Raw genomic sequence first — 27408 nt, forward strand, 5'->3', positions numbered from 1 at the left:
TTTTTTCTGATTTTAATTTTTTAATAATTTATTGAATTATTTTGTTGAATTAATTCTTTACAGCTTTCTAGAATTAATTAATTATTTAAGGTAAATTATTGCGACACATTTTATTAAGGGATTCTGTAGAATTACAGAATTGATTGATATAAAAATTAGTAAATTTATTTATAAAAATTTTTAATAATTATCGGAATTATTAATCTTTGAATTAATTACTGAAAAATGTAGTTAAAAAATTAGTTTTAAAATTTTACTGATAAAAATAAAATTTAAAAAAATGAATTTTTTTAAATTCTAGTGGTGGAAAACCCCGTAAATTATTTAATTGATAAAAATCAAAATTTTAATTAAAAAAATTTTTTATTTTTTCAAGTTATGAATTGAGATTTAATTATCAAAGAAAGTCCTTCTATTACACTTTATACGATGGACTTTAGTGGGAGGTCATTGAGCGGTCGTAAATTTCCAGGTTGTCTGAACTTTTTTCGGTAATAAATTTTTTTCGACTTTTACTCGCTCTCGGTCACTATAGTGTATAATAATTCTTTTTTTAATACATTATTTTATTTTGTTTTATATTATAAGGCCTTTTTGTAACTCATTCCCCGCGAGGACATTACAGGCAGGTACATCCTGAGGCTCTTCGTGAGGTAATTACGGTAGCGTCTGAGTACCCGGTGAAGAATAATTAGGTACATGATAATGTCGAGCGATCAAACTTGTAACCGAGCTACAAGCTTTATAGTCTTTACTAATATAAATCCCCCGGGGTAAGAGGTAATGGATCAAAAGGCTGTTTCTCTGTCTATATCTATATCTATCTTAATCTGGACATTATTATGCCAATAGCGTCACGTAATTTCAGTTTCAGTTACGATCATCCCGGATAATAGTCCTGAGATTCCATTTCAATTAGCACTAACTTGCTTCATCCACCGTTTTTATCAATTTCTTACTGTACTATACGGCCTATGGAGAAATTCTATAAAATTTGCCTTTTTTTAAGTCCAAAGATAATAAAGTTTTTACTCACGCGAATAATTCGAGCTGAATTACTTCAGGTGCTATTATCGGTGGTAATTGTCGAAAATAAATTGTTATTAGTTGATTAAAACTTTTAAAAATTTTTTTAGTAAGAGTCATTTTGATGATTGAAATTTCAAAAATAATCCTAATAGATCTTTTATCCGTAATCATCATTCAAGTATCAATTGTATAAATGTTTATTTCTGCAATTGATACTTATTAAATTTAAATAGATAAATAGTTGTTTATAATTGAAATTCGTTTATAATAGAAGAATTTGTTTATAGTTAAAAATATTTGTTAATATTTACTAAATCATTTATTAGAGACCACTTTTCAGTCCTTAATAAATTTTTCTTAGTATTTAAAAAGATTTATTGTTAAATTAATATCAGATTTATTAAATACAAACAAATCATTTTAAATACTAAGAAATATTTTTTTAATAATAAAAAGTGGTCTCTAATAAATAATTTGTTAACTATTAACAAATATTTTTTGATACAAATAAATCCTTCTATCAGTGTACGAAAAACTTATAAGAAATTTTTCTTGTCGAAAATTTTATTCTTTATAAAAAAAGTCTGTCAATTTCGCCTTATTTTTTATTATTTAGCCAGACTTTGAATTTTAAATCCTTAAAATTTTTGGAGCAAACAAAATACGATTTTTAAAATTTTTAAATCCAACTTTAGACCAAAATATTAAAGAAAAATGATAAAAGAGGCCTTTATTAAAAGGAGTTGAATTTTTTATAAACAAATTTCTTATCAATTTTTCCATGTCTCGTCATTTAGCCACAATCCTAATTTCAAATGAAAAAAACCCTAATATCCAACAATTTTCACAAAATATCAGCCGCGAATTTAGAATGAAGAATTCACTGTATCAAAATGGGTACGTATATACTTAAAATTCCTTATTGAATTTATAATAAAGGATCAACGAAACTGCACGTACGACCTTGGGAAGGAAATGCAAAGCCTTCGGGCTAAGGCGTCGATCGGTAAGGGCCCCGTATGGTACCCTTTTCGCGAACCAGTCTTAGTTCCAACGCATACAACAAACTACACACTGCACACCCATAAACTTGTACACAAAACATTGGTATACTAACCGGTCTGAAAACACCCGATTGCGACCCCTTTAGCCTCTCGAGAGAGACCGAGCGGACCCCAGGGTCTCGTCCATGCTCCCAAGCCCTATCGAGAAACACCTGGCAATCGATAGTTGAAGCTACAAAGGACTTTAAACGGACAGGACACCCGGACAGAACAGTTCTTTATTTAAAAGTCGTACCTCCGAGTATTTACATACCGATACTCTTGCCACGTAAATTAATAAAAAGAATTTTATCCTAGACCCTAAAAAATAAGGCCGATATTTCTAGTCACGTACATCAAAAAAATTATCATTTGCTACCACGCGGGGATTTTATGAAGCTATAAAATTTTTTTTCAGAAAAATAAGTTATACATTTTTATTCCACGATTTTTTATTAAAAATTTCTTATCTAAAAATTCTAAGAAAATAAATTTTATCAATATTTATCTAGTAAAGTAAAGAAAAAATATTTCCCTTGCAAACTAATTAAAAAAAAAAAATATAAGTATATGGGTGATTCTCTGTAAGGACGTCTTAAATCTGTACAAAATTGTCCGACCAAATTATTTTTGATTTTATTAGAAAAAAAATTAACAAGGGCTACAAAACTATCAGCTTAATTATAATAAATAAACAGCCGAATTAATTTTTGCTTTTTCGATATTTGTGTATCTTTTGCCATATAACACGACAGGGGACTGACTGCCAGGGGACTGATTTTTTTTCAACTTTTTAAGTTCTCAATTAATGTTTACATTAATTAGAATAATATTAAGACTTATGGATCCAATTTTATAAATAAATTATAAACAAAAATAGCTGCTAGGGGACTGAGTTTTGAAGTGGCCCAAACACATATTTCCAGAACAAACGGTGCTTTGACACTAAATAAAATGGCGATAAAGCGCTAACAGACCTATGGTTATTAACTTACGGCTAGTTAGATCCTTATAAACCTTACAAAAGGTAAAATAACATGCTAGATTTTATTTTTTTTGGCTTTGAACTTCTGGCAGGGGACTGATCTTAAAATGCCTGGGACAAACTTTGGTTTAATGAATTTAATGAAACAAATTAACTTTCGGTACTTTTTATTGAAGAAGATTGTTAGTTAACTAATTAAGTTTATAAACATTATGGACCAAATTATATATTATTGACGAATAACTTAAAATTTAATCTTAAAGTTTTAATTTTGGGACTGGGACAGCCCAGGGGACTGACATTTCGGTGGTTTACGAATTTATAGCAAAAAAACCAAAATTTATTCCATTTTAGTTTTCAATGCTCCAAATAGAAATGTTTTTTTACTATCGTAATAAATTTTTTTTAGTAACAAAATAACAATTTTTCTAATAAAAAAATGCCTGGGACAGCAAAAAACATCCTTACAGAGAATCACCCATATATACATAAATGTATGTATATGACCAAATTATATTAACGCTATTGTATATTTCCGCGTTACTGAATCACTATAATAATAAAATAAAATAACGGTTTTACGGAAATTGTGCAAGAGACTAAGACTTCCCATGGTCTTGAAGCTAGATAAAAGATGATGTTACCAGTTAGAAAGAAAGTAATAAAAGATACATTTCTATTCCTCAACTCAACTCAGGAATTTGTATAAAATTGTCATGAAACGCATAAAACTCTTTGAAAAGTTTAAAACACTCATTTCCTTCTTCAAAATAAAAATAAAAAAAAAAACCGATTCTTTTCTTTATTAATGAGCTTCTAATGACCAAATTAAATTGATAAACAGATCTGAACCACCCACGCGCATGTGCAAAAATGGTTCCGTGCCTGATTGCCTAGTTCTGAGGCAAAGTATCGATGGTAAACTAAATTAGGCTGATTTGTGAGGTTAATCGGCGAGTCAATAGACTGATCAGAGGCTCATACGTCGAGTAAATGACTCATGAGTCGATCGGGATCGAAAGTTTTGGAACATAAAGCGGTCATACTGATATAATAGGTATCTCTGCGTTACTTTACGAACTTACAGTGATTTATCGATTGTATTAACTCACAGCTCGGTACAATAGACTTTAGCATACAAATATCTCGTATGTACATTAAATGTATTATTACTGGCGTAGAGTACCACAAAAATACTACTAACAGAAAGAACAATAACAATAATAATGTAATAAAAGATAGAACGAGAGGTTTAATCATTTATCCCTTTTTATCGTGTCGAAGACCTTGGCCAATCGATCGGGCCCATAAAATCGACAAGCAATTTAACCTCTCATTCGTTTCTCCACTCTTAAACATTCATTTCGATTATCCCATAAATATTCAATCGTTTTGTTTAGTACTTTTTTCTTTTGTTGTGGATTATTATTATTTTTATCGTGTACTAGCAATGTGGATATGGATATGGATAAATTCGAACGACTAATACGATAAATCATCTTTCAATATTGTAGACTGTAGGCATTAATACATACAATCGACTCAGTAATGTCTAATGTATAATTCCTTTTTATTAATATATTCTTGCATTGTACACCCAGGAAATAAATTAAAAATTTACTGTCGCGATTGTCATACGCCCACGCGACTTCATTCTAATGTAAGATCACCTCAAGTTATAAATCGACATTCTTATTCTATTCCGCGCTTTATATAATCTATAGATAGTTATGTTTATATTCATTCATATAACGTGCGAGTCGATTCATTGTTTTATGTAGGTATTGCATAATTTATTTCTAGTGTAATTAAACTCTTAGACAATAGCTTTCAGAGGTTTCAATTAATTATTGTTTCACTGAATTTCTCATTCATTAATGATTTATTAATTAACGACACTCTTTCTTTCAACGATTTAATTATTAATTATTTAATTAAAGAAGATTGTTGATTAAACATCAATTATTTTTTTTAATTTAAGATAAAAAAGTTTTTGAAACAAAATAAATTTTAAAATAAAAAAATTTCATGAATTTAAATAGAATTTACTAAAAAAAAAAATTTATTAGCAAGCATGTGATAACTATTAATTTTTAAAAAGGGTCCAGAGTTTCTATTGGCGGAAAAAATTTACCAAAAAAATTTCATTGGCAGTAACTAAAATTATTTTCGACCAACCAAAAATCTAGAATTTGCTTACATAGTTCTCAATATAATTTAGACAATTATCACGGTGTGAATTTTTTCAGACGTTCTATTGGTCTATTCAATAACCATTTTTTTTTTCGCATCTTAACGCTTGTTTAAGAAGTAATTTTTTACTCTAATAAATAGTAAAATTTGTTAAATAAATTATGCAATTTTTTATAAAACTTCCATAGAATCTGTCTATAAAATAAAAAAAAATTATATGCTATAGACCTAAAACAGACAAAGGATTTCTTTTTATTTATCATAATTCTCAAGATATCGCTCGCGTGTCTCGCTCGTTTTTGTGTAATTTTCGTCAATACACACATAACACAGTACATAATACAACGCGGATGCGGCAAAGCCGTGGTGTCTTCAGAGTAACCCGATATGTCCACATCCGTTCTATTCCAGTGTAATTTTTTGATCCTCCGTACTCCGTATCTCTTCATCTTCATCCTGAGTTCTTATATATAAATATATACTCATACACAATTTACCTGATCCTTTGGGTCTTTCTATTGATATTATTTTTTAGTAAATTTTAAACACAATTACAAAGCAAATAATCCGTATGAGTATTCGTTAACATGGATGCGGGAGTGTAAAACTTTCTGTTCTGTTCTATTATTATATATAATACATATCTGAAGATGTAAAAAGGTGAATAAATATAATGGAAGCCACTGGGGTGCCGACTAACTTCCATAGAAAATTGATAACAAATCTTGATTTTATCACGAGTTACTACAAGAAGATCTCCTCGGTTATGTGGATGATACACATGTGATTTTTGCGTGCAATTTAGTTTTATTACTCTGTGATATAATAATCGTAATCTTGTTTTGGAACAAATCATTTTTTTAAATTCCTTTTATGAACACAGAAAAAATAATTAATTTATTTGAGTAAATTATTTTCTTAATATTGAACATTTTAATTTGAAAATTTCAATTTATTAAAAAATCTATTTTTTTTTAATAAAAAAATTTTTTTTTAATAAAATTTTTCAACTATCAATTTTAAAAAAATTTTTGAAGTTGACAAAAAGCGCTTTTGGTCTTAAAAAAAAAAATAACTCTTAAAAGCCAAAAAAAATTTTTTTTAAATATTACGTAAGCTTTAAGTAATAATTTTTAATAAAAAATTGACGATAATTTCAGCACGTAACGTATAAATAAATAAAAAAAGATTAATTTAGAGAAAAAAACGACTCAAACTAAACAAAGTTACACACGTTCCGTCGTGCAAGCATGTAATATGACCCAACGGGCCGTGTCGGTAGTTAAAGTCACGGAACTGTTTGCCCTGGTGAGTGAACGCGTGAAAAATTAATTATCGGTCCATGAGCCCATGAGTGCTATGTACTCGATGCAAAATGTCTTGTTTACCTCCCACATATGCACCACACCTTGACTAAAACTAAACATTTAGTTTCACTTACTTTTTTTTGTTTTATCTGAACCGAAAAACTAACCCGATAAATTCCTATGCATTTTATACTTTACAGAGTAATTGAATTAAGCACACATAAAGTATATATTTAACATCAACAGCAAAAGCTTAAGATCATACACCTCCTTGCGCCATTTATCAACGATGATGAAAATAAAAGCTAGTAAGTGATACAACACGAGTTAAGTTGTGATTAATCGATAGGATATGTCGCATCATTGACCTCAAGGAATGAGAGAAGCCCTGTAGTCTGTAGGACGATAATTTATATCGTATTCGATTAAATTACTCAGCTATAAAATCGTCAAATTTAATCCACATGTTTTGTTAAATATTCCCACAGTAGTTATAGTCAGTACGGCTTCTTAATCATGGTGTTGAAGACTTTGATAGAATTAAGAAAAATCTGGGAATTTTAATAGAAGCCATTTGTTGTATCAAGTCACAATTACGTATCACTTCAATGAATAAATTAATTTTTTTAAGTTTGAAATCGCAATTCTGAGTTTAATATTGGAGATATGGAAAAATAAATGATAAGAGAGCTTTTTTGTTGAAAATTTAATTTTCTAAAAGAAAAGTCTTTATCAATTTTACCTTATCTCTTATCATTTATTCAAAATTTAAATTTTGAAAGTTAAAGTCAGAATTTTACACTGACAAAAAAATTAACTTGAATCAAGAGAAAAGTTCTTGAACCAAGGAAAAAATTTTGAAGAGTTTCAGTGTCTTGAATCAAAACGAAAAAATCTTGAATTAAATAAAATTTACTTAAACCAAGAAAAATTTCTTAGTTTAAGAATTTTTCTACTGAAATCAAAAGGATGAAATTCTTCAAAATTATTTACTTGGTTCAAGTAAATTTTTTTTTTCTGTGTATAATTAAACAAACTACACTGATAGAAGGATTTCTTAGTATTTAAAAAGATTTCTTTGTATTTAAGAAATCATTTCTTAAACATCATTTCTTAGTATTTAAAAAATATTTCTTAAATACAAATAAATATTTCTTAAATATTAAGAAATATAACTACTAAGAAATATTTCTTAAATACAAAGAAATATTTCTTAAATACTAAGAAATATTTTTTAAATGCTAAGAAATGATGTTTAAGAAATGATTTCTTAAATACAAAGAAATCTTCTTAAATGCTAAGAAATCCTTCTATCAGTGTATATTGGTTTCAAAGTTGAAAATTTCAATTTCTGGTTAAAATATTGAAAATACAAAAAAATTCTTAGTAATTTTTTTAAATCTCCTGTCTGTTAGTCAAAATTTTAATAACAAATACAAAAAATTCTATATATAATTTAAAATATTTTAGTTAAAAGTCAAAAACGATTGAAATGGTCCATTGAAAAAAATAATTTGCCGCAGCAAAAAAAAAATCAATTGAAAAAAAGATCCGTAGCAATAAATATCCGAAAGTATATTCTTAGAGTAAAAATTATTAGCAGCAAGTCGGAGTTAAAATGTCCCACGAGATCGGGAGTATAATCAGAAGGAATGTACAGTAAATCTGAGGATCTTAGTCTTGAAATCAGAGGATGGTTTGAGTTTATAAGGGGGCGCCGAGCTGTCCGTGGTCTGACTGACGGCACAATCCTTGATCCTTTCTAAGGATACTCTTCTGGATCGGGCAATGAGTTTCTGGCGTCTGAGGGTTAAAGGAAGTATCTGAACTTGGACAAGCCCAGAAGAAGGAAAAGGATAAGGAGAATAAGAAGGAACATCAGGATCAGAAGCTGAAGCTTCTGATCTCAGCCAGAATAAGAATTCTTAAGGAAGAGACATCAAAGTATCGGGAGTATCAGGGAGCATCAATAGCACGAGGAAGCTCGAGAGCTCTCATTCTCAACGGGAATGGGCTCTCCGACGTCAAGTATCAAGTATATTGCCAGATATCGAACGAGAGTAAGAATAAATCGAGTGAGATAAAGAGCAGAGCCCATCAGCCCGCTCTTGGATTCAGACTAAGACTGAAATCTTTAGTTTTTAAATAAAAATAAAGGGGGACAGCACCAGAAGAAGATGAAGTAGAGGACTCGGTAAGACGACTACGAAACGACAACGACGGATCGACGTGTGCCCACTCGGGTTGCAAGTGAAGGTCCTTAATTATGCGGTTTTACGCGCAAACCTCAAGGTAGAAGGGGACAGAGAAGCACCCATCCAGAGATATCCAACTGGAGATCCTCTGCTCCGAGTCTGGAGTGAAAGACGCGGACAGACAGAATGAAAAACCGAGATTCAATGGATAAAGAATATATAAGAGAAGAGAGAGATAAAACTAACGAATGAGACAGATGCATTATTCTTCATCCTCATCTTGTTCTTCTCCAGGCCCAGTATCCTTCACTTCAAGATGGACGAATGCAAATGTCCGTATATATTGAAGGGTAGAGAAAGAGCCCAACAGAGATGAAAGAGCCAACAGCCAAGAGGAAAGGGGGCTCATCCAAGATCCACCAGCCACCCCTCCGAGATCTTGCCCTTTTAGTTAGCAGATGCCGCGAGATACCGGCTCTCCTTTACCTCTACACTCTCCTATCTGACTTCTTATCTCAGCTCACACATTACACACACATCATACGCTTCAAACAATTATTACACTTATTTTTACAGAATATTCTTCAACCTGGATAATTAATATTTTATCACCCTGCCTTGGATTAATTTTTTTAAAGCAGTAATCTGAAAAATTCATCAGGAAAAAATTGATTTTGAGTTTTAAATTTTGATCTCTTTTTTAAATCACTAAATTGTTGGAAATTTAATGTTAAGATTGACTATAAAATCAACAGTACTGAATTAGAAATAATTCTAGGGATCATTTTATCAATTTTAAGGATTAGGATTGAAAACAAGTGGAATGTAATGAGAAAAAAAATTAGTGATAAGCTTTAAACTGTTTAAACACCAGGGCAATAAATTAGTCGCATATAATAATTACGAATACTGATAGATCATCTCATAAGTAATTCGTAATTACAGGTCTGTAAGTATCAGTCTATTTAAATACAGGAATGGAGTCGTAAAAGCTGAGAGTTGATAGGATACACGGCAATATCTATGGGTAACTCGTCTAGTGTAGGGTATATTATCCATAGGTGGACTTGAAATCAATTCGAAATTTACGAGGCTTTCTTATTGGTATCAACATAATATAACAGCAACCGGTTATACCTGTTGGGTTTTATTCTAAACCGTTCCTAATAATTCTCAGGTCAGGTCGTATCCTACCGTACGTGCACTTACTCCACAACATGCCCAGATAATATACAAACAATAATAATATAATACTATAATACTGGTGAGTACAATGGCTACTTCTATTACGTTTGCTATAAAATATCTTTGTCAATATAAGTCACTATCGATACAGGGCTTTCGAGTAAGGAAAATAGTTTGTTGAAAGAAGATTCTGATAAAGCTTAAGATTGTATGTTCATTTTTTTTTTTTAAATTATACATTTCTAGAATTATTTAAATGTTCTTTTTTATCTTTTCAATTTTTGTAAAAAAAATTTGTATTTTAATAAAAATTAGCAATCTTGCAGTCACTGTGTGACTGCCGTGGCTTGTGAACTATAAATAAAATTTTGTTTTATTAAATAATGAATTTTGTTAAATTACACTGTACTTTTTTAACTATTGACGTTTTTCAAGACATAAGCTCATCTCGATGTTACACTCATCAAGAGCTTTCATTTGAGTACCCTCATGCATTTTGATATATTTTTCATATATACATATATATTCATATATATAATATATATAAGTATATGAAAAAATGATGTGGGTATTTGAATGAAAGGTCTTAATGAGTGTAACATCGGGATGAGCTTATATCTTTAAAAATGTCAATAGTTCACGAGATACAAAGTCATTTTTTAATTATTGATATTTTTAAAGATATAAGCTCATCCCGATGTTACACTAATCGAGACCTTTCATTTGAGTACCCACATGGCATTTTTTATATATTTTATATATATATGGTATTTGTGAAATATATATAATATATAAATATATGAAAAATTGATGTGGGTACTCAAATGAAAGGTCTTGATGAATGTAACATCGGGATGAGCTTATATCTTTAAAAATGTCAATAGTTCACGAGATACAGGGTCATTTCTTAATTATGTATCTAGAGATAAAGTATTTTCGAATGTAGCCTAAATACGTATCATCATAAATTGACTATTGGTGAAAATGATATGAAAACTTGAAAAGGCAAAACTCCAGGTCCAGACTTTTCCAACGATACCAAATTTAACCGTATAAACCCATTTTATAATTTTAGTTTTTTTATTTTAAAAATTTGTAATTGAATTTAAATGAAACAAACATTCCCACGTTTTACCAAGTGATAGAAGACTCTAAAATGAAATAAAATAAATGAGTTCTAATGAATGGAATAGTGGGATTTAATAAAAGGCGACAGATCGTAAGTCGTCGTCATAATCATCTTTGATTCCTTGTCTCGTGTGAAAGCACCAGTACAAGATTTTAGTCGATGCCGAGTTTTAGTATATATCAGCGGCTAACACAACATAAACCGAATAGCATGAACAGTAGAGTGTATAGTAGTTTGCGAGCAGCAGATATAGAGGATCGGTTTCTAAGGAGAGAAGTAAAGAGAAAGCCTGAGAACTTGACTGACGACGAAGAGCTAATCCTTACTATACCCGTATAGAGCACCAAGAGTCTAGTGCATGCTTGTCTAATGTAAGTGTACGGGTATAAGAAAGATCTAAGGAGCCAGCTTTCGTACTCGGGAGCGGCTACCACAACGTAACCCATGACTCCTTCATTCCTTCCCCTCGTACCATCACACACCACCATACCTAACCAGAGAATTCGCATACTCTATTTACTATTACTATCATGTATATCCTACATTTATAGACGTACGGACATATATGCTTATAACAGCAATAGTATTTCTCAGAATGCACGAATTGCAATTAAATGATCTCGTTTTATAGTTCACGTACACATTTAACTGCAGATTAGACTAAATTATTTCTTCGTCTCAGATTATTCATCTAATTTATTTTTCTTCTTGCTTCGTAGATATCATTTTTATTTATATTACTTTATCTTACTCAGAACTCCAGTCCAGGTGCTAGTTGCGCCATCCGATGCATTTATAATTTTAATTACAAAGCGAGGTTTAATTTTACACTTTGCTGGTCGATTATGAAGCTAATTAAACAATGATACTAAAATTATCAACCATTATTTGGTTTTATTTAAAAAATAAATTAGTACCAAGAAAATATTTTAAAAAATTGCATTCATAGTTTTAAAAATTTTTAAGTTAAATTTTAAAAAATTTTTTTCACATAATAATTTATTTCTTAAATAAAACTAAAGAATTTACGGATGTCTCTTGATTTTATTATCATAAATGAATAGACTAATAGACTCCAAAAAAAATATTTAAATTTAAATGCTTATAAAAAGCATTAAGCACTTTGGCTGCTCAATTTTAAAACACATACTGATAGAAGGATTTGTTTATAGTTAAAAATATTTGTTAATATTTAACAAATCATTTATTAGAGATTACTTTTTAGTCCTTAACAAATATTTCTTAGTATTTAAAAAGATTTATTAATATTTAATAGATGACTATCAAATTTATTAAATACAATCAAATCATTTTAAATATTAAGAAATATTTGTTTAATACTAAAAAGTGGTCTCTAATAAATGATTTTTTAACAAATATTTTTTAATATAAATAAATCCTTCTATCAGTGCAGTAACTGCAAAATTTTTATACCTGATTTTTTTTTATAACTTTTAGACTTTAATTTCAAGTATTTTTCTTAAAAATATTTATATTCATTTTCTATTCATAAATCAAATTTTTTTTCAATTAGGCGCGCAAATTTTTTTTAATAAGAAAAATTTTTAAAAATCTTAAAATTGTCAGTTCCTGTGTTTTTAAATTGGGCAGCAGTAAGTTTTACTCACTGATAACAATGTAAATGCGTTTTACTTAAAAAAAAAAAACCATAAGAGTAAATGACACTGAAGTTAGCAGACGTGTCAAAATTTCTGATTTTTTTTATTAATTAAATTACAACTAAAAAGATATTTCTAAAAAATTGCACTTATAGTTTTTCAAGTTTTTTACATGTGACAATTTTTTTAATAAAAAATTTTGAAATGTCAGTTAACTTCATTTTCATAAGAGTAAATTAATTCCTAATTCCTGATTCATAAAATCTAAAAAATATAAATATGAACCCAAGATTATTATTTTTTTGGCATCCGGTCTAGAGAAGAGAAGTGTCAGATCACGAAATGTCGAAGCAAAGACCAGAGACGTTTAGTTAACATTCGTATTCGTATGTACTCGTAGCAGAGTAGCTGAGAATGAGGGAAAAAGACGCTTCCTAGAAAGTGGGGTTGGACACCTGTCCCTCAGTGATCGTCAACTGAAAGTTCGCACTCTTGTTAGTTGAGAACCCCCACTATCCATTCACCACGTGTATTTTTATTATCACTCCTTATCTGACACATTTCCTACTCCAAAAAAAAATCTTTGTTAATTATCCGGCATATAATAATTCACACAAATTTCCGACGAAATTCCGGGCTTGGGAAAAGCAACATGTAGGAAATGGAAATGATGATTTGTATACATACACACATACCTATATATATATATATATATATATGAATATAAATGTATACACACACTTATACAAAAAGGAAAAAAAGGCTGGGGTCGTATTGAAGAGGAAAGGAAGAGCAGAGTAGCAGCAGCCGGTCTTGTCAAGGACCCAATGTTTTTAGAAAAGTCCCTAACATGTAGGCCCAGCAATGTCGGACGCAACTGGGGAATACTAATGCCCTGACGATCAAAATACACATGGTTCGGTCCTCCGTGGATTTTTTATCAGCGTTTTATGATATTTTTTGGAGTATTAAGGATAGTTTTAAATAATTGCCGTTGTGGAAAGTAGAGCGCAAGCGTTTATTTGAATATATCGGCGCCGGCGCGTTTAAATTACCTGTTGCTTAGCAGCAGCGTCTGTCATTTAATTTTAAAAATAGTAATAATAATTAAAGTAATATTAGATAAAAATAATGAATATTAATTGAGCGGACATTGATCATTTTAAAAATTTTTGTATATAAATTATGGTAAAAAAATTGACATAGAAATTTTAAAATGAAAATTAAGTTAGCCGACACTCAAAAATTTTTTATTTTTTTATTAATTAAAAAACTATTTTTAAAAAATTCCACGTATAATTTTTAAAATTTTCTACATGTGAAAATTTTTGTTTTAATTTTTTTAAAATAATTTTTCAATAAAATAAATTATAGAAATTTTTAAATGTCGGCTAATTTAATTTTCATTTTTTAAAAATAATTTTTTGGGACAAATTTATTTGTTAAAAAAAATTAAAAAATAGTCAAGTGACTGCTAACTTTAATGTCATAAAAATATTGCATGGAAACACTCACCAAAAACTGATGGCACCGATGTAGAGATGATAAACAGCAGAGTAAATTGTATGACCAGTGACGATTTGTAATCCAAATAATTTCGTCGCTCCATTGTTGCAAAGCCGGGTTTAATCATTATATTTTTATCCACACAATAAAAAAATGAAAAATTTTTCACTCACACACAAACACATATCAAACCCCGGGCACACCGTGGCAACGTTCAGCTGCCTCACTATCCGTCATTTGACCACCAGGATCTAGACATTCAAAAAAATAAATCAATTTTTATATTGATTAATTCTGATATTTTATTTTTTTAATTATTATTTATTATTTGTTATTTTTTTTTTTTGATTGGATTTATAAAAATTCGTTATTTAATTAAACAACGACAAACTACACCAACACTGTTCGAATAGACGCATTAATCGGATTGTTTTATCGGCAAAAGCGACTCGCGGTACGAGAGCACTTTCTGGGTTTGTAAATAATAATAAATAAATAAATAAATGGAATATAAACACTGGATCGCGAAGTAAAAATTTATACGAGCACGACCGCGCACAAAACACGTCTGGGCATCTATTGTCCTTCAAACGCGCTGAAAGTAGTTCCCGGATGCGCGCGCACCTGCCGAGGGATGACTGTATTGTTGCGCGCGGCAAAATGGCTGCCCGAAGGGCCCAATCGGAGGTCGGGAATAGTGGAAGAAGACTCGGTTACAAGGGAAATGGGAGCGCGGCGGTCGCTCGTGTTTTCTCAATAGATTTAGGGGGAATTTAAAAATTGCTGGATTGGGGTTCGGGGTGCTAGTGAATTTTTCGACAGACAACAGATGTTACTTTTTTTTAAACGTCCCCATATTGCGTGTGATATAATTGAATTATTGTGGATGATAGTTAACTACTTTATTTACTGATATGGATCGCCTAGCTTCTAGATTTTTATTTACGTTATATTCATTTATATTTATGACTATTTTTAAGTTTTTAATAAGAAAATTATATGACAATTAATTTAGTATGTATTTAATAATTTTTAAAATTTTATAGGAAATAAATTATGGCAAAAAAAGTATTGACATGTAGAAATTTTAAAAAATAAAAAATGCTATTTTTTAAACATATTTTTTTAAGGACTATTTTAAAGTTTTTGATAAGATAAAATTATATGAAAATTAATTTAGCATATATTTGATAATTTTATAGCAAATAAATTATAGCAAAAAAATATATTGACATGTAGAAATTTTAAAAAATAAAAAATGCAATTTTTTAAAAATTATTTTTTGGGACTAATTTTTTTTTATAAATAAAATAAAAAAATTGTTAAGTGATTGCTAATTTTAATGTCATTAAAATTATGGTTGTTGCTGAAATTAAAAAGTATTTTAGAGGTAAAGTTTAAAAAATAAATGCTGTAGAAAAAAAATATCTATAAAATTTAGATACATTTTTTTATAATTTAATATTAATTAAAATAAACCAAAAAAATTATTATAGTATTTTTAAAAATTCACAGTATTAATTTTAAAATAAAATAATGGTTAAATGTCTCATAAATAAAAAAAATTGTATTTAAAATTAAGAAAAAACGACATTTAACTTTCATCAAACATATGTTCATTCTTGAACATTTTTTAGGATTGAATAAATTTAAAAATTTAAAGACTCAGCCCCTATTTCCTATTTTATGATCATAAAAAAATTATTCAAGATAATTTAAATAATTCATAATGTAAAGTTAGGAAACAAATTTATAATCCTACTACAGTTTTTATTAAAATTTAATTCTAGATATTTCTTACAATGTTTAAATTTCAAAAATTTCTATCGCAAAAGTCCACCACAAATTCCGACTTGTGTTATTCTTTAAGTCCAAAACAGGATACTACTCTCAATCTAGTATAAAAAATTATGTTAAACCTCATTCTATTCTTTGTTGCAGTTTAGAGCCCGGAAGGGGTCGGAAGTGACAAGAACCGGCTTTTCGGGACTTTAAAAAATTGCATGAAGTCCTTTATTTTTTTACTCATCAATAAACTTGCGTGTATTTAAAAGTCGTCGTCTTTAAAATTAAAAAAAAATAAAATACAAAACTATTAATAGTTTTAAGTTATTAGCGTTCTTATGCATAGTTTATAATATATTAAAATGGTTCTTATTTTCAGGATATTTAATATTCGATGTTTATTTAATTTTCATACAACGTTTCGCCACTTTAGCAGCTACCTCAGGTACTGAAACAGACAATAATCATAATTACATTTTCATTATATATAAAAACACAACAATTAGTAATAATTTAACTAACAGATCAAATTAAACTAATTTAAATACACTAGTAAAAAATTACCTCAATTTTCAAGACTATTAATAGTCTTGAATTTAAACTTTGAATAAAATTTAACAAAAATAAAAAATGTGATGAAAGAGTAACCTTTTATATTTACATACCTTTTATAAAATTCTTAAAAAATAATAAAAAATAAAATAATTATAATCCAAAAGAGCAAATCGAATAAACCCCACGCAATAATAAATCTCTCTGGTCTTAGCTGATTACGCGTTAACTTAAAATTCATCGAGGGCAATTTTCGCGTCGTCTGCTAACGAATATAAATGCTGAATTCGGTAGTACGGTCTGAGGAAGCAAAAGCTCAGAGAGATAAAGCACATACGGCATTAATATACACATATGTATCCTTATTCACAATATACATACATATATATAAATATAAATAAATTTCTTAAGCACGAATCCCTTGTGGAATCCATACCAAGTGATCTGTTCGCAGATGCCGAACGCACGAGTGTGGAGCTTGAGTCATTAGTTCTTATTAATGAAGCCGTTATATATTAAGTTTATCGTCCTGGTATATACAACAAACATATTCACGATCCAACTCATCCAATGTCGAGCTAATTAATGCCGCTTCGTGCTGTTGTACACTATATACGCCAATGGAATAAATTGTCACGATTCAAATAACAGTAGTATTTTATAAAGTTACTTTTTAAAATTTTTTTATTTTTATTTAAAAACATCTTCGTTATCATTTATTATTTTTTTATTCTCATAAATATCTTAAGATCTAAAGCCCAAACCAGTGAGTCCCCAGACCAGAACCTTACCAGCATGGGTGGAGGAATTTTAAATGAATTATTTTACCAACTTTAAATTATTAGAGTCAAAAAGTACAAGTAATGCTATGTATGTGTTTGTGTTGATCAAACGGTTACGTTGTCACGGTTACTGTACGTTACATACATATTTAATTCCATCGATATTCAACGTCTTTGTTTACAACACTAACTAGATTCTATATTCTCATCTAGAGTTTAATGTACGCTTAAAAAATGGCTGATCCTCTGGTACCTTCTAATCAAGAAAGTAAATTGTCTATTCTCAATAAAAAAATTATTGAAATTAAAAAGAAAATCCAACTTTCTGGTAAGATTTTTTTCTTTTTATTGTTGTGTTTATTTTTACTGAAATCTTCCACACTATTTTTTGACAAAAATCTTTCATACGAATATTCCTGAAAAAAAAAAAAAAAAAAAAAAAAAAATAGTTTTGCATGAAATTTTAATTTATATTATTAGAAAATAAGAAAAATTTTGTGGCAAGTGTTCATTTTCACAAATAGTCAATTTATGATGATAAGTATTTAGGCTGCATTCGAAAATGCTCTATTTCTAGAAGCATAATTAAGAAATGACCTTGTATCTTGTGAACTATTGACATTTTTAAAGATATAAGCTCACCCTTATTTTATATATATTATATATATGTATATATGAAAAATATATCAAAATGCATGTGGGTACTCAAATGAAAGGTCTCGATGAGTGTAATGTCAGGGTGAGCTTATATCTTTAAAAATGTCAGTAGGTAACAAGATACAAGGTCATTTCTTAATTATTAATATTTTTAATGATGTAAGCTCATCCCGATGTTACACTCATCAAGAGCTTTCATTTGAGTACCCATATGCATTTTTGATATATTTTTCATATATACATATATATATATATATATATATATATATATATATATATATATATATATAATATATATAAATATATGAAAAGATGATGTGGGTACTTAAATGAAAGGTCTTGATGAGTGTAACATCGGGATGAGCTTATATCTTTAAAAATATCAATATTTCACAAGATAAAAGATCATTTCTTAATTATTGATATTTTTAAAGATGTAAGCTCATCCCGATGTTATAATTATCAAGAGCTTTCATTTGAGTACCCACTTGCATTTTTGATATATTTTTCATACATACATATATATAATATATATAAATATATATAATATATGAAAAATTGATGTGGGTACTCAAATGAAAGCTCTTGATGAGTGTAACATCGGGATGAGCTTATATCTTTAAAAACGTCAATACTTAAGAAAGTCCAGTTCAATTTAACAAAAGTCATTATTTAATAAAGCAAAATTTTATTTATTTGAAAGAATTGATTTTTCTTTTCAAAAATTTTTCATTTAAAAAATCCACTCTCAATTTCATTCTTCTTAACTATAAAATAATTACAAAAAATCACCACAGTTGAATGTTAAAAAAAAAAGTAAGATTTATTCGAGTAAAAAATGGTTTTGGTAACGTAAAGTAATCATTGGTAAGAGAGTAATGAATTTAATTGTAGCCTCAAGAAAAACTGATGATGTGTATTTAATATTTAGTTATCCTTCTTTATCATCTTATATTCTTGATGTATTTATTTTAGTGTATATAATACAATAGTTGGTTAGGATGTTGTTATTGTGTTGCTTGGAGTCAAGTATATTAGTACTTATACAACTTAGTTGGTCTGTATACACAATACGATACTAGGAGATACAATTCCATAGTCACGAATGGTTTGAGCGCACAGAGATCTGAGAGAGGAGCATCATCAGCAAGTACAGAGTTCAGTGAATGAACCGCGTGGTTAATTCAGCGGCTAACTGGAGATGCTCTGGGGTCAAGTTTTACGATTCCACGAAGAGTTCTGCACGCGCATTCCCTTTATATATATATTATATAGCATATACTATCAAACATGATCGTCAATTCGTGTTGAGAGACATTTTATCTTTTATTCTGCAGACAAATCATTCATCAAGACAATGAATTATTTATTCGGTTACAAGTTACAATTAATTATTCACTTTGTTTCAGAGGGACAAAGGAAGGCTAATTTTGAAGAGTGCGACGCTAAAATACGAGAAAGTAATGATAAGACAGTCAACCTCAAGAAAGACATCAAGAATTTGCTATCCAAGTATGCCAAAATTATAAATGTGAGTTTTTACTTCTTCAATTTAAGTTAATCATACTATCTCTTTAACCCTTTCAATAATTCATTGTTCTTTTTCTCAGAATGAAGAAGCTGCAGAAAAAGTTTTGCCAGTAAGCCGGGAATCATCAGCGTGTATTAAAAGACGCGGATTGCGCGAAGCTATTTCGCGTGCTGATGAAGAAAACGTCCGTCTGAGAAAAAAACTCGATCTAGTCAAGTACAAAAGTAATAAGGTATTAATAAAAAGTGTTTTTTTTTTAAAAAAATTGCAAAAAAGAAAAAATAAATGCACTAGCCGGGAATCGAACCCGGATCGCCCGCGTGGCAGGCGAGCATTCTACCATTGAACCACCAGTGCTTGATACCCCTCGTGACAGCTCGCTTTTATTTCGACTCTGAAATTGTGCTAATAATATTGATAAAAAAAACCTATTTTAATTACTAAATACGTGATATTTTTCCTTTTTTTTATGATAAATGTTGAGTAATATCTCCACCAACTCCAGAGATGGTCCAACCCTGACGTAGCTGTCAACAAACTAGTTACTCCAAATTACGAAATTTGAAAAAAATCATCAATATCAACCTAAATATTTTAGAACTAGTGTTTTGTTTAATATTATGTAATTTTTTAGGTAAACTAAATTAAAATTTTATTTGTAATCTCATATTAAATAATGCTGAGTCTCTTGACCTCTTTGGATTTAACCAAACAATAACGACCAGTGCTTTAGCGTCAATTCTCTTGTCTATGAGACAATAGTATTTACTTTTCCTTTATATTAAAATTACAACATTGTAAAATCTATATTATAGCTGAGTGTATTTTTGTTGAGTAAATTTTACTGATTATGCCCTTATATACATTACGTCTTAATAGCATTTCATACACTGAAAAAAAAATTAACTTAATTCGAGAAAAAAATTCTTGAACCAAGAAAATAATTTTGAAGATGGTAATTTTTTTGAATCACGACGAAAAATTCTTGAATCAAGTAAAATTTCCTTAAATCAAGAATAATTTATTAGTTCAAGAATTTTTCTACTCAAATCAAGAAGATTAAGTTCTTCGAAATTGTATACTTGATTCAAGAACATTTTTTTTTCTGTGTACTGTTAAAACTCTATCGCTTTATATATTATTAGAATGACCCTGTTAATGGCTAACGCTGTTGGATCTATGCATAAGAAATGAATAAATAAAAATAAATAAATTTAATTTTAGCAACAAGAGCGACTTGCAAAACTCTTAGATGATTACAAAGAATTGATGAGCGGACGGACACAAAAACTATTGGAGAAAAAGCTTGAAGATCCTTTGAAAAAGGTTCAATACTATAGTAAGAATTCAAAATTTTCCCTAAAATCATCTCAGTCAATAGTAGAATACCATAACACCTCACAAATTAAAAGTAAATTATAAAAAATTGAAATGATTGAAATAAGCAGACATTGAAGATTCAATGTCTGATTTTATAACTAAGATCAAAAATACAATACTAAATAACTAATACATTCACAATATCACCAATTTTATTTTTATTTTTAGCTTCATTCTCATTATTTATATTGATATTAAATTCAAATATTTTATTGTTACTATTAATGCATACTGCTTATCGGCGTTCCTTTGCAATAAATAAATAAATAAATATCGAAAAATTTTTCAGAAAATTGTGAGCTTGGAAAATCAATTGCACCGAGTAAGTGTTATGCAAATGGAAGCTGACATGGTGAGAAAAAAATACAGATCAGTAAGAGCGAGTCTAAAATCAGACGCTGCATTCTATGTGTCTTCATTAAAAAATTTAGAGCAGAGTCTAAAAGAACAAGAGCTTGAAATCAAACAACTGCAGGTCAGTTTTTACTATCTAATAAATAAACCGATAAATTTTAACGGCTGTGTAATTAAACGAAACTGCTTTTATTTAATATCGATAGAGAGTGAAAGAAGAGGCTGTTGAATTGAGAGACATAACAAAAGAGGCATTGATGCATCAAGAAATAGAGGCGATGCAAAAAAGCAAAGAACGCGATCAAATAATTCTTGACTACAGACAACGAGTTGAAGATCGTAAATTAGAGCTCGAGCGATTGGAGAGGTTGATTTTTCCTAACACTCGTGTACCTGCGCGTGAAGATGACTTTGAAGGAGAAAAACGCAAGCAAGACAGCGAAGAAGCTGATGATAAGCCTGTAGATGAGATGACTCGTCTTCAAGAAGCGTTTACCAAGCTAAGAAGTGCCACTGGTGTGACCAAAAATGAACAAGTGCTTGATAGGTTCTTGAGCCAACGCGCCACCAAGGATAAGCTGCAGAAGATGAGGGTATCAATGGAAGAAGACAAAATTAGTTTAGAGAAACGTCGCCAGCAATTTACTACGGAAATTGAAATGCAAAAATTTTCCGAAACCAAAGACGCTGATCAGTGAGTAAATTATTGACTTTATACTTTTTACTTTATTAAAAAAAATTTTAATAAAATTTTTCTTTTAATTGATACACTTTAGTTAGTCGGGCAAGTGTAAATTTTTAACTTCCCGCTAAGAAAATCGAAGATTTTTTAAAATTAAATTTATCACTAATATATTTACTTTTATCCATAAGTTTTTTAAAAATATTCACCGGCAGTTTTACGAAAAAAATGGTAATCGGAAAAAATAGACCCGAAAAAAATTTTTAAATTATGAAAAATTCATATTATTTCATTAAAATTATTATAAAATAAAAATTATAATAATAATAATAATTTAATAAATCTGAAATAATATGAATTTTTCATGACTTTAAAATTTTTTCCAGGTCTATTTTTTCCGGGTCTATTTTTTCCGGTCTATTTTTTCCGGGATTCAAGACAACTTTTAATAAAAGGCTTGATTTTTTTTTTAATATGAAGATTAAATATATCTAAATAAATTCCGAAAATTTAAAAGATATTGCCCAATTATTTAAATAAATAATTAGCTTTGAAGTTGAGCAACTTAACATTGGTCTTATGGGGTAACTTCCAAACATTGATACATTTCTGTATTTTTCTCGAATCCCGGAAAAAATCATTTAAATAATTATTATTTATTTAAATAATCGGGCAATATCTTTTACATTTTCGCAATTTATTTAGACATATTTAAACTTCATATTAAAAAAAAATCAAGCCTTTTATCAAAAGTTGCCTTGGTGCTCGTACTACCTTAAAATATATTTTATTTGATAATAGAAATGCTGAAAAACTGGCAACATTGAACGCTGAAATATCTGAACAAACGGAGCGAGAAAAAAAAGCAGAAGCTGAAAGTCAGCGAGTGCAAGAAGTAATAAATGAAGTGGCGTTGATGCTTTGGAAATTTTGCGATAGACTTTCTGTAAGTATTATTTTATTTTTTTAGATAGTTTTGTAAAAATAAATCTTACACCTACACTCTAATTATAAAGTCACCGTATGGTATTGTTACAAAAGTATCAATATTTATTTCTTAACAATAATTAAAGACTAAAAATCCGCACTTGTATCCTCCGAATAACGTCAAAGTCCATATTTAGTATATATTTTACAGCCTACAATTAACTCTCTACCCTTCTACGAAAAAAACATTGTGATTGATTCCAAGGTTGCTTTTAGTGAAGAAATTTAACAAGTAAAAACTTAAGTATATATATATATATAAATTCTCATTCGAAAGGTGTATTTAATTTTTGTTAAATTTTCGAAAACCACTAATTGTAAAAGTCATTTTGTAGCAACTATTTGTTGATCTTAGACTCGGAATACAATAAAAGAATAAAATAAAAAAAAAAACTAGATAATAATAACAAACGATGTATCTGCAAATGAAGAAAAATAAATGATTTTAAATTTAGTGAGCCATTTAGGCGGGACGTTTAGAAAAATCCTTGAAAAGATCTCCGCCTCTTTATGAATTTTTCGACGGATAGACTTTTATTCGAGCGATATTATCATCTTTTGTATATATAAGTGCCTAGATGTAATTATCACCTTGATGAATAGATATAGTTTGTAGCTCTAAAGAGTGTGCTACTCTAGGAAGCATTAGCACCTTAAGTTGCCAATCGAAGGTAAACATACCGCTCCAATCTTTTACATTAGAGGCCTATTTCGAAGTTCTATTGGCCTATCGGCTTCTTTTTTACGAATGATACTTTTAAATCTACGGTTACTAAGTATATACGAAGATGGAGTTATCACTTACGAATTGAGTAGCTTCAAACGTGTAGACTTTATGGCTGCTGGACTCCATTTGTATTTTATTTCAGGTCTCGGATCTTCTTTTCTTCTTGAGAATTCTCTATTGTTGTTATCACTTGTTAATTTGTTTTTAGGACGTTAATCCAACGCCGGTACCGTCTGAAGACTCCCATGAAAATCCGTACAGACTTTTAGAGCTTCTGGAAGAAAAATTAACAGCTGCTATCAATATTATGGGTGGACCTGAAAAATATGCCGAATGGATACAAGAAACAGCTGCTGATAAGGTTTTATTACTGTTACTTTTACTTGTTACTTATTACTTATTACGATTATTTATCACACGAACTGTAATTAAAACATCCAGCAAGTTTTTACAGTTAAATTTGTGAGTAACTGGAAATTTGTTTTTAAAAAATTTTAATTGCGTTATTTATTTACCTAGATTGATATTTTATCGACGGAATCAGCGGGCCATGAAAGAAAAATAGATATTGATGATCGTCCGTTATTTCCACGTTTTCCTGGAACACCAACTCCTGCAGCAGCACCTGTGCCGTCGGATGATGAGGAAGAAGTCCCCACGAGAAGTATTCTCAAGAGACAAGCTCAACTTCTTGTCGACACGAAGAGCCGAAGAAAGGCCTTCAATTTTAGAAGATAATTTTTTGCTGTAATTATTTTCATTATAAATTTATAAAAACTTTAATAGTTAATTGTTTATAAAAAAAATAGACATGTTTTTATTTTACCTGTAATTTAAAAAATATTTTAAAATTTTGTCTGTTTAAAATTAAAAATAAATAAAATTATAAAAAACAAACTGGTCAATAGTGAATCTATAATTTATTTTTTATATCTTCTTAAAAGTTTGATTTAAAAATTTTTAAAAATAATTTATTAATAAAAATTTAAAAGAATAATTTATTTATAAACATTTAAAAAAATAATTTATTTATAAAAATTTTTAAAATTAATTTATTTTATAAAAATTAATAAAATAAATTTATTTATAAAAATTAAAAAAAGTAATCTAATTTATTAAAAGAATAAGATTAAAGTTAAAAACTAGAAAAAAAAATGTCTTATAAAATAAAAAAAAATTCTTATTTAAATATAAATTATAAAACCAAAAAATAAATTTATTTTTTATCAGTTTTACTTTCATTATAAATGATTAATTAATTTTATGTAAACAAGTTTATGCATTTATTATGTATTCATTTACGAGCTGGAGCATTACAAATCGGTCTTGTTAAACAAGCCTCGACTCTTTCACAAACACTTTTTATTCCAGACGTCGCATCGACAACATTTACTGAATCCCCAGCATGCTTTAATATCGACTCAATATTTTCTTCAAACAGTTTCAGCTTAAAGGACATTAAATTTGAATAATTAATCCCATTAAAAAAAAAAATGTCTTGTCAATTTAACTTGAAAAAAAAAACCTCGCCATTAAAAAGCAATCAAGGTTTTAAATTTGAGGCTTCATTATACATTTATACATTTAAGCCACTCAATAATAATAACAATGATAATTATTATTAAATTAAACAGAAAAAATAGCTTACATCCTGTTCAACTTTACTGCCATAATCTTTCGGATGAGCAGCCAATTCTTGACCAAAATCACTCTGAAAATCTGAGTCTATCGTTAAGTGATGCTCGCTTCCGGTAAGTATATTAAATCGCCGAGACAGTAATCGTTCTCTGCATGTCACTTGATCGACGCTGAGAAAAATGATCCTGACCCCCCGCACCGATAAAAAATATAATAAATAATAAGTTATAAATAAAAATAAAAAATTTAGTAAATCCGTAGCAATAAAAACTACACTTAATATTAAAAGTCTTTTTGTCGACTTATCAGTAATCATAAAACCTGTTTGGAGGTGTCGTAAGCGAATTCAGCAGCCGAAAATCTTCAACAGTCAGCGGATATCTAGTCAATACCCAGCCTTTTCTGTTACACTCCTGGCTCATCAATTTATTCTAAGTATTATTCAAATTTTTAGATAAGAATATATCTCTAATATTATATTAATGCACTAATATACACACATATTGAATAGGCATTACTATACCTCCACGACCTTAAATCTCATTTCCGAGCCGGGTACCGTACCCCGATAATCCAAAGAGCGTAGCTCTTCGCCGAGCAATGAATTTTGTTTCTTCGTTTGCTCTATCAGATAATCCAAGTCAACATTTACAAGGCCGTATTTTTGAGAGAGATATTTCGCCACGGTTCTAAATCCTGATCCTCGTGGACCTATCAGTACTACACAATAAATACACGGTATATTGTATCTTTGTCTTCTAGTGATTGAGATACAAATGTTTCCTATCTCTTCACATGTTCTTCCCGTAGATTCTATTTTCTATTTAAATACCAATAAATAATGATAATGATGTATCACTAATTGTAAAACTAAATACATAACTGAGTAATTACTAATAAAATTTACGTGTAAAAAAGGCTTGTATTCATCACGAAGACTATTAATGTGTAAATTATAATCAGCAGAGCCGTTATTTTTGCTAACCTGTGCCTTCAATGCATTATCACGAGAATTATCTCCTAGTAAAAATGACGCATTCATTATTTTTCTTTATTTATTATCAATTACTATTACTATTTATTATCCGTACCTAAACTGTCAATTATTTCAAAGACATGAGTCGGAAGAATGCCATTTCTTTTCAAAGCACAAGCTTCTGAGTTATTTCTAGGGAAATCTTACAAAAGAATATATTTTATAATATTAAATATTAATTTTTTACTATAACTATTGCTGCATTTATTTACCAATAAATATCCAGTCTTTGCAAGAATATAAATTTTCTAAGCTCAAATTTACAAATGAATCATTAAATTGATTTTCGGGTTTGATATTCAATTTCTCCGATAAATATTCAGCTAGCTTTTTTTTATCTAGTTGAGAAAATATTTTATTTAGAATTTAAAAAATAATTAATTTACGAATTTACCAAAATCCGGCGAAGATAGAAGAATTATTCTCAGGCGATCTCGGTAGACTGGATTTTCTTCCAGCCAATGCTTGATGAAGTCTAGAGGATCGCTTGGTTTTTGTATCACAAGATCTGTGTTAATATCCTAGATGAATTATTAAAAATTCAGCTAATTTGATTTTTTTATCACAATTTTCATGATAATAAAGTTAGCCGACATTTAAAAATTTTTAGAATTTTTTTTCATTGAAAAAATCATTACAAAAAAAGTTTTTTTTTAATTTCATTTGTAAAAAATTTGAAAAACTGTAAGTGAAATTAAAAAAAGTTTTGTTTCAATTTAATATTTACTAAACAAAATCAAAAAATAAAAAATGTCGGCTAACTTTATAATTATCAAATTTCTGCATCTCGAATCATGAATTACACTTACATTAAACAATTCATAAATACGATGCTTTTCAAGGTAAGGCAAATAACGACTTAACCCAATATATTTTTTTGTCATATTCATTTTCCAATCTCAATTCTCTCTTAATTCGTCAATTATTTTTTTACTTGTGTAATTTTTAATTAATAATATATTAAATTGTAATTAAAAGCAAACAAAGAGCTACAAATCTGTTCAAATTTCCATTCAAACGGATTTTGTAGTAGATATAACAACTCTGGACCTGCGTGAAGTAATCGATTCCAACAATCGAATAAGTAGAAATCGAAATTTCAAACA

General features: G+C 28.9%; 3 protein-coding genes and 1 non-coding gene across 5 annotated transcripts in view; 1 reads left to right on the plus strand and 3 right to left on the minus strand.

The window, feature by feature from the left end:
• Positions 1 to 14777, minus strand: part of LOC123272329 (neurogenic locus Notch protein) — a 145594-nt gene extending 130817 nt beyond the window's left edge. Inside the window, exon 1 of one of the 2 annotated variants that reach the window (XM_044739010.1) lies at positions 14201 to 14777. In XM_044739010.1, coding sequence (XP_044594945.1) covers positions 14201 to 14318 — 118 coding nt within the window. In that variant the 5' untranslated portion in view covers positions 14319 to 14777. The remainder of the gene's footprint in view (positions 1 to 14200) is intronic. The other variant, XM_044739011.1, reaches the window with a different exon arrangement.
• A 2748-nt stretch (positions 14778 to 17525) lies between these two features.
• Positions 17526 to 24366, plus strand: LOC123272799 (calponin homology domain-containing protein DDB_G0272472). Its single transcript, XM_044739795.1, has 9 exons — positions 17526 to 17638; positions 19377 to 19498; positions 19578 to 19730; positions 20723 to 20824; positions 21168 to 21353; positions 21439 to 21926; positions 22716 to 22860; positions 23837 to 23989; positions 24148 to 24366. The coding sequence occupies exons 1-9, from the start codon at positions 17545 to 17547 to the stop codon at positions 24364 to 24366; spliced, it is 1662 nt and encodes a 553-aa protein (XP_044595730.1). The 5' UTR covers positions 17526 to 17544.
• Trnag-gcc lies at positions 19785 to 19855 on the minus strand. Its single transcript has one exon. It is a non-coding gene; the product is annotated as a tRNA-Gly (tRNA).
• Positions 24285 to 27276, minus strand: LOC123272800 (adenylate kinase 8). Its single transcript, XM_044739796.1, has 9 exons — positions 27112 to 27276; positions 26697 to 26823; positions 26515 to 26640; positions 26358 to 26444; positions 26174 to 26286; positions 25790 to 26086; positions 25588 to 25697; positions 25277 to 25451; positions 24285 to 24373 (listed from the first exon to the last, which is right to left on the minus strand). The coding sequence occupies exons 1-9, from the start codon at positions 27190 to 27192 to the stop codon at positions 24356 to 24358; spliced, it is 1134 nt and encodes a 377-aa protein (XP_044595731.1). The 5' UTR covers positions 27193 to 27276; the 3' UTR covers positions 24285 to 24355.
• Between the last annotated feature and the right edge of the window lie 132 nt (positions 27277 to 27408).

Source organism: Cotesia glomerata, linkage group LG10, assembly GCF_020080835.1.
Source record: "Cotesia glomerata isolate CgM1 linkage group LG10, MPM_Cglom_v2.3, whole genome shotgun sequence".
Taxonomy (NCBI): Eukaryota; Metazoa; Arthropoda; class Insecta; order Hymenoptera; family Braconidae; genus Cotesia; species Cotesia glomerata.

Bases quoted from the DNA above. Each gene is read 5' to 3' on its own strand.
- LOC123272799 (XM_044739795.1), top strand. From the start codon at position 17,545: ATGGCTGATCCTCTGGTACCTTCTAATCAAGAAAGTAAATTGTCTATT. The intron at 19,499-19,577 runs GTGAGTTTTTAC...TCTTTTTCTCAG, and splicing joins AGTATGCCAAAATTATAAAT to AATGAAGAAGCTGCAGAAAA. The intron at 21,927-22,715 runs GTGAGTAAATTA...ATTTGATAATAG, and splicing joins GAAACCAAAGACGCTGATCA to AAATGCTGAAAAACTGGCAA.
- LOC123272800 (XM_044739796.1), bottom strand. From the start codon at position 27,192: ATGAATATGACAAAAAAATATATTGGGTTAAGTCGTTATTTGCCTTAC. The intron at 26,824-27,111 runs GTAAGTGTAATT...TAATTCATCTAG, and splicing joins GTATTTATGAATTGTTTAAT to GATATTAACACAGATCTTGT. The intron at 26,641-26,696 runs GTAAATTCGTAA...TTTCTCAACTAG, and splicing joins TCTATCTTCGCCGGATTTTG to ATAAAAAAAAGCTAGCTGAA.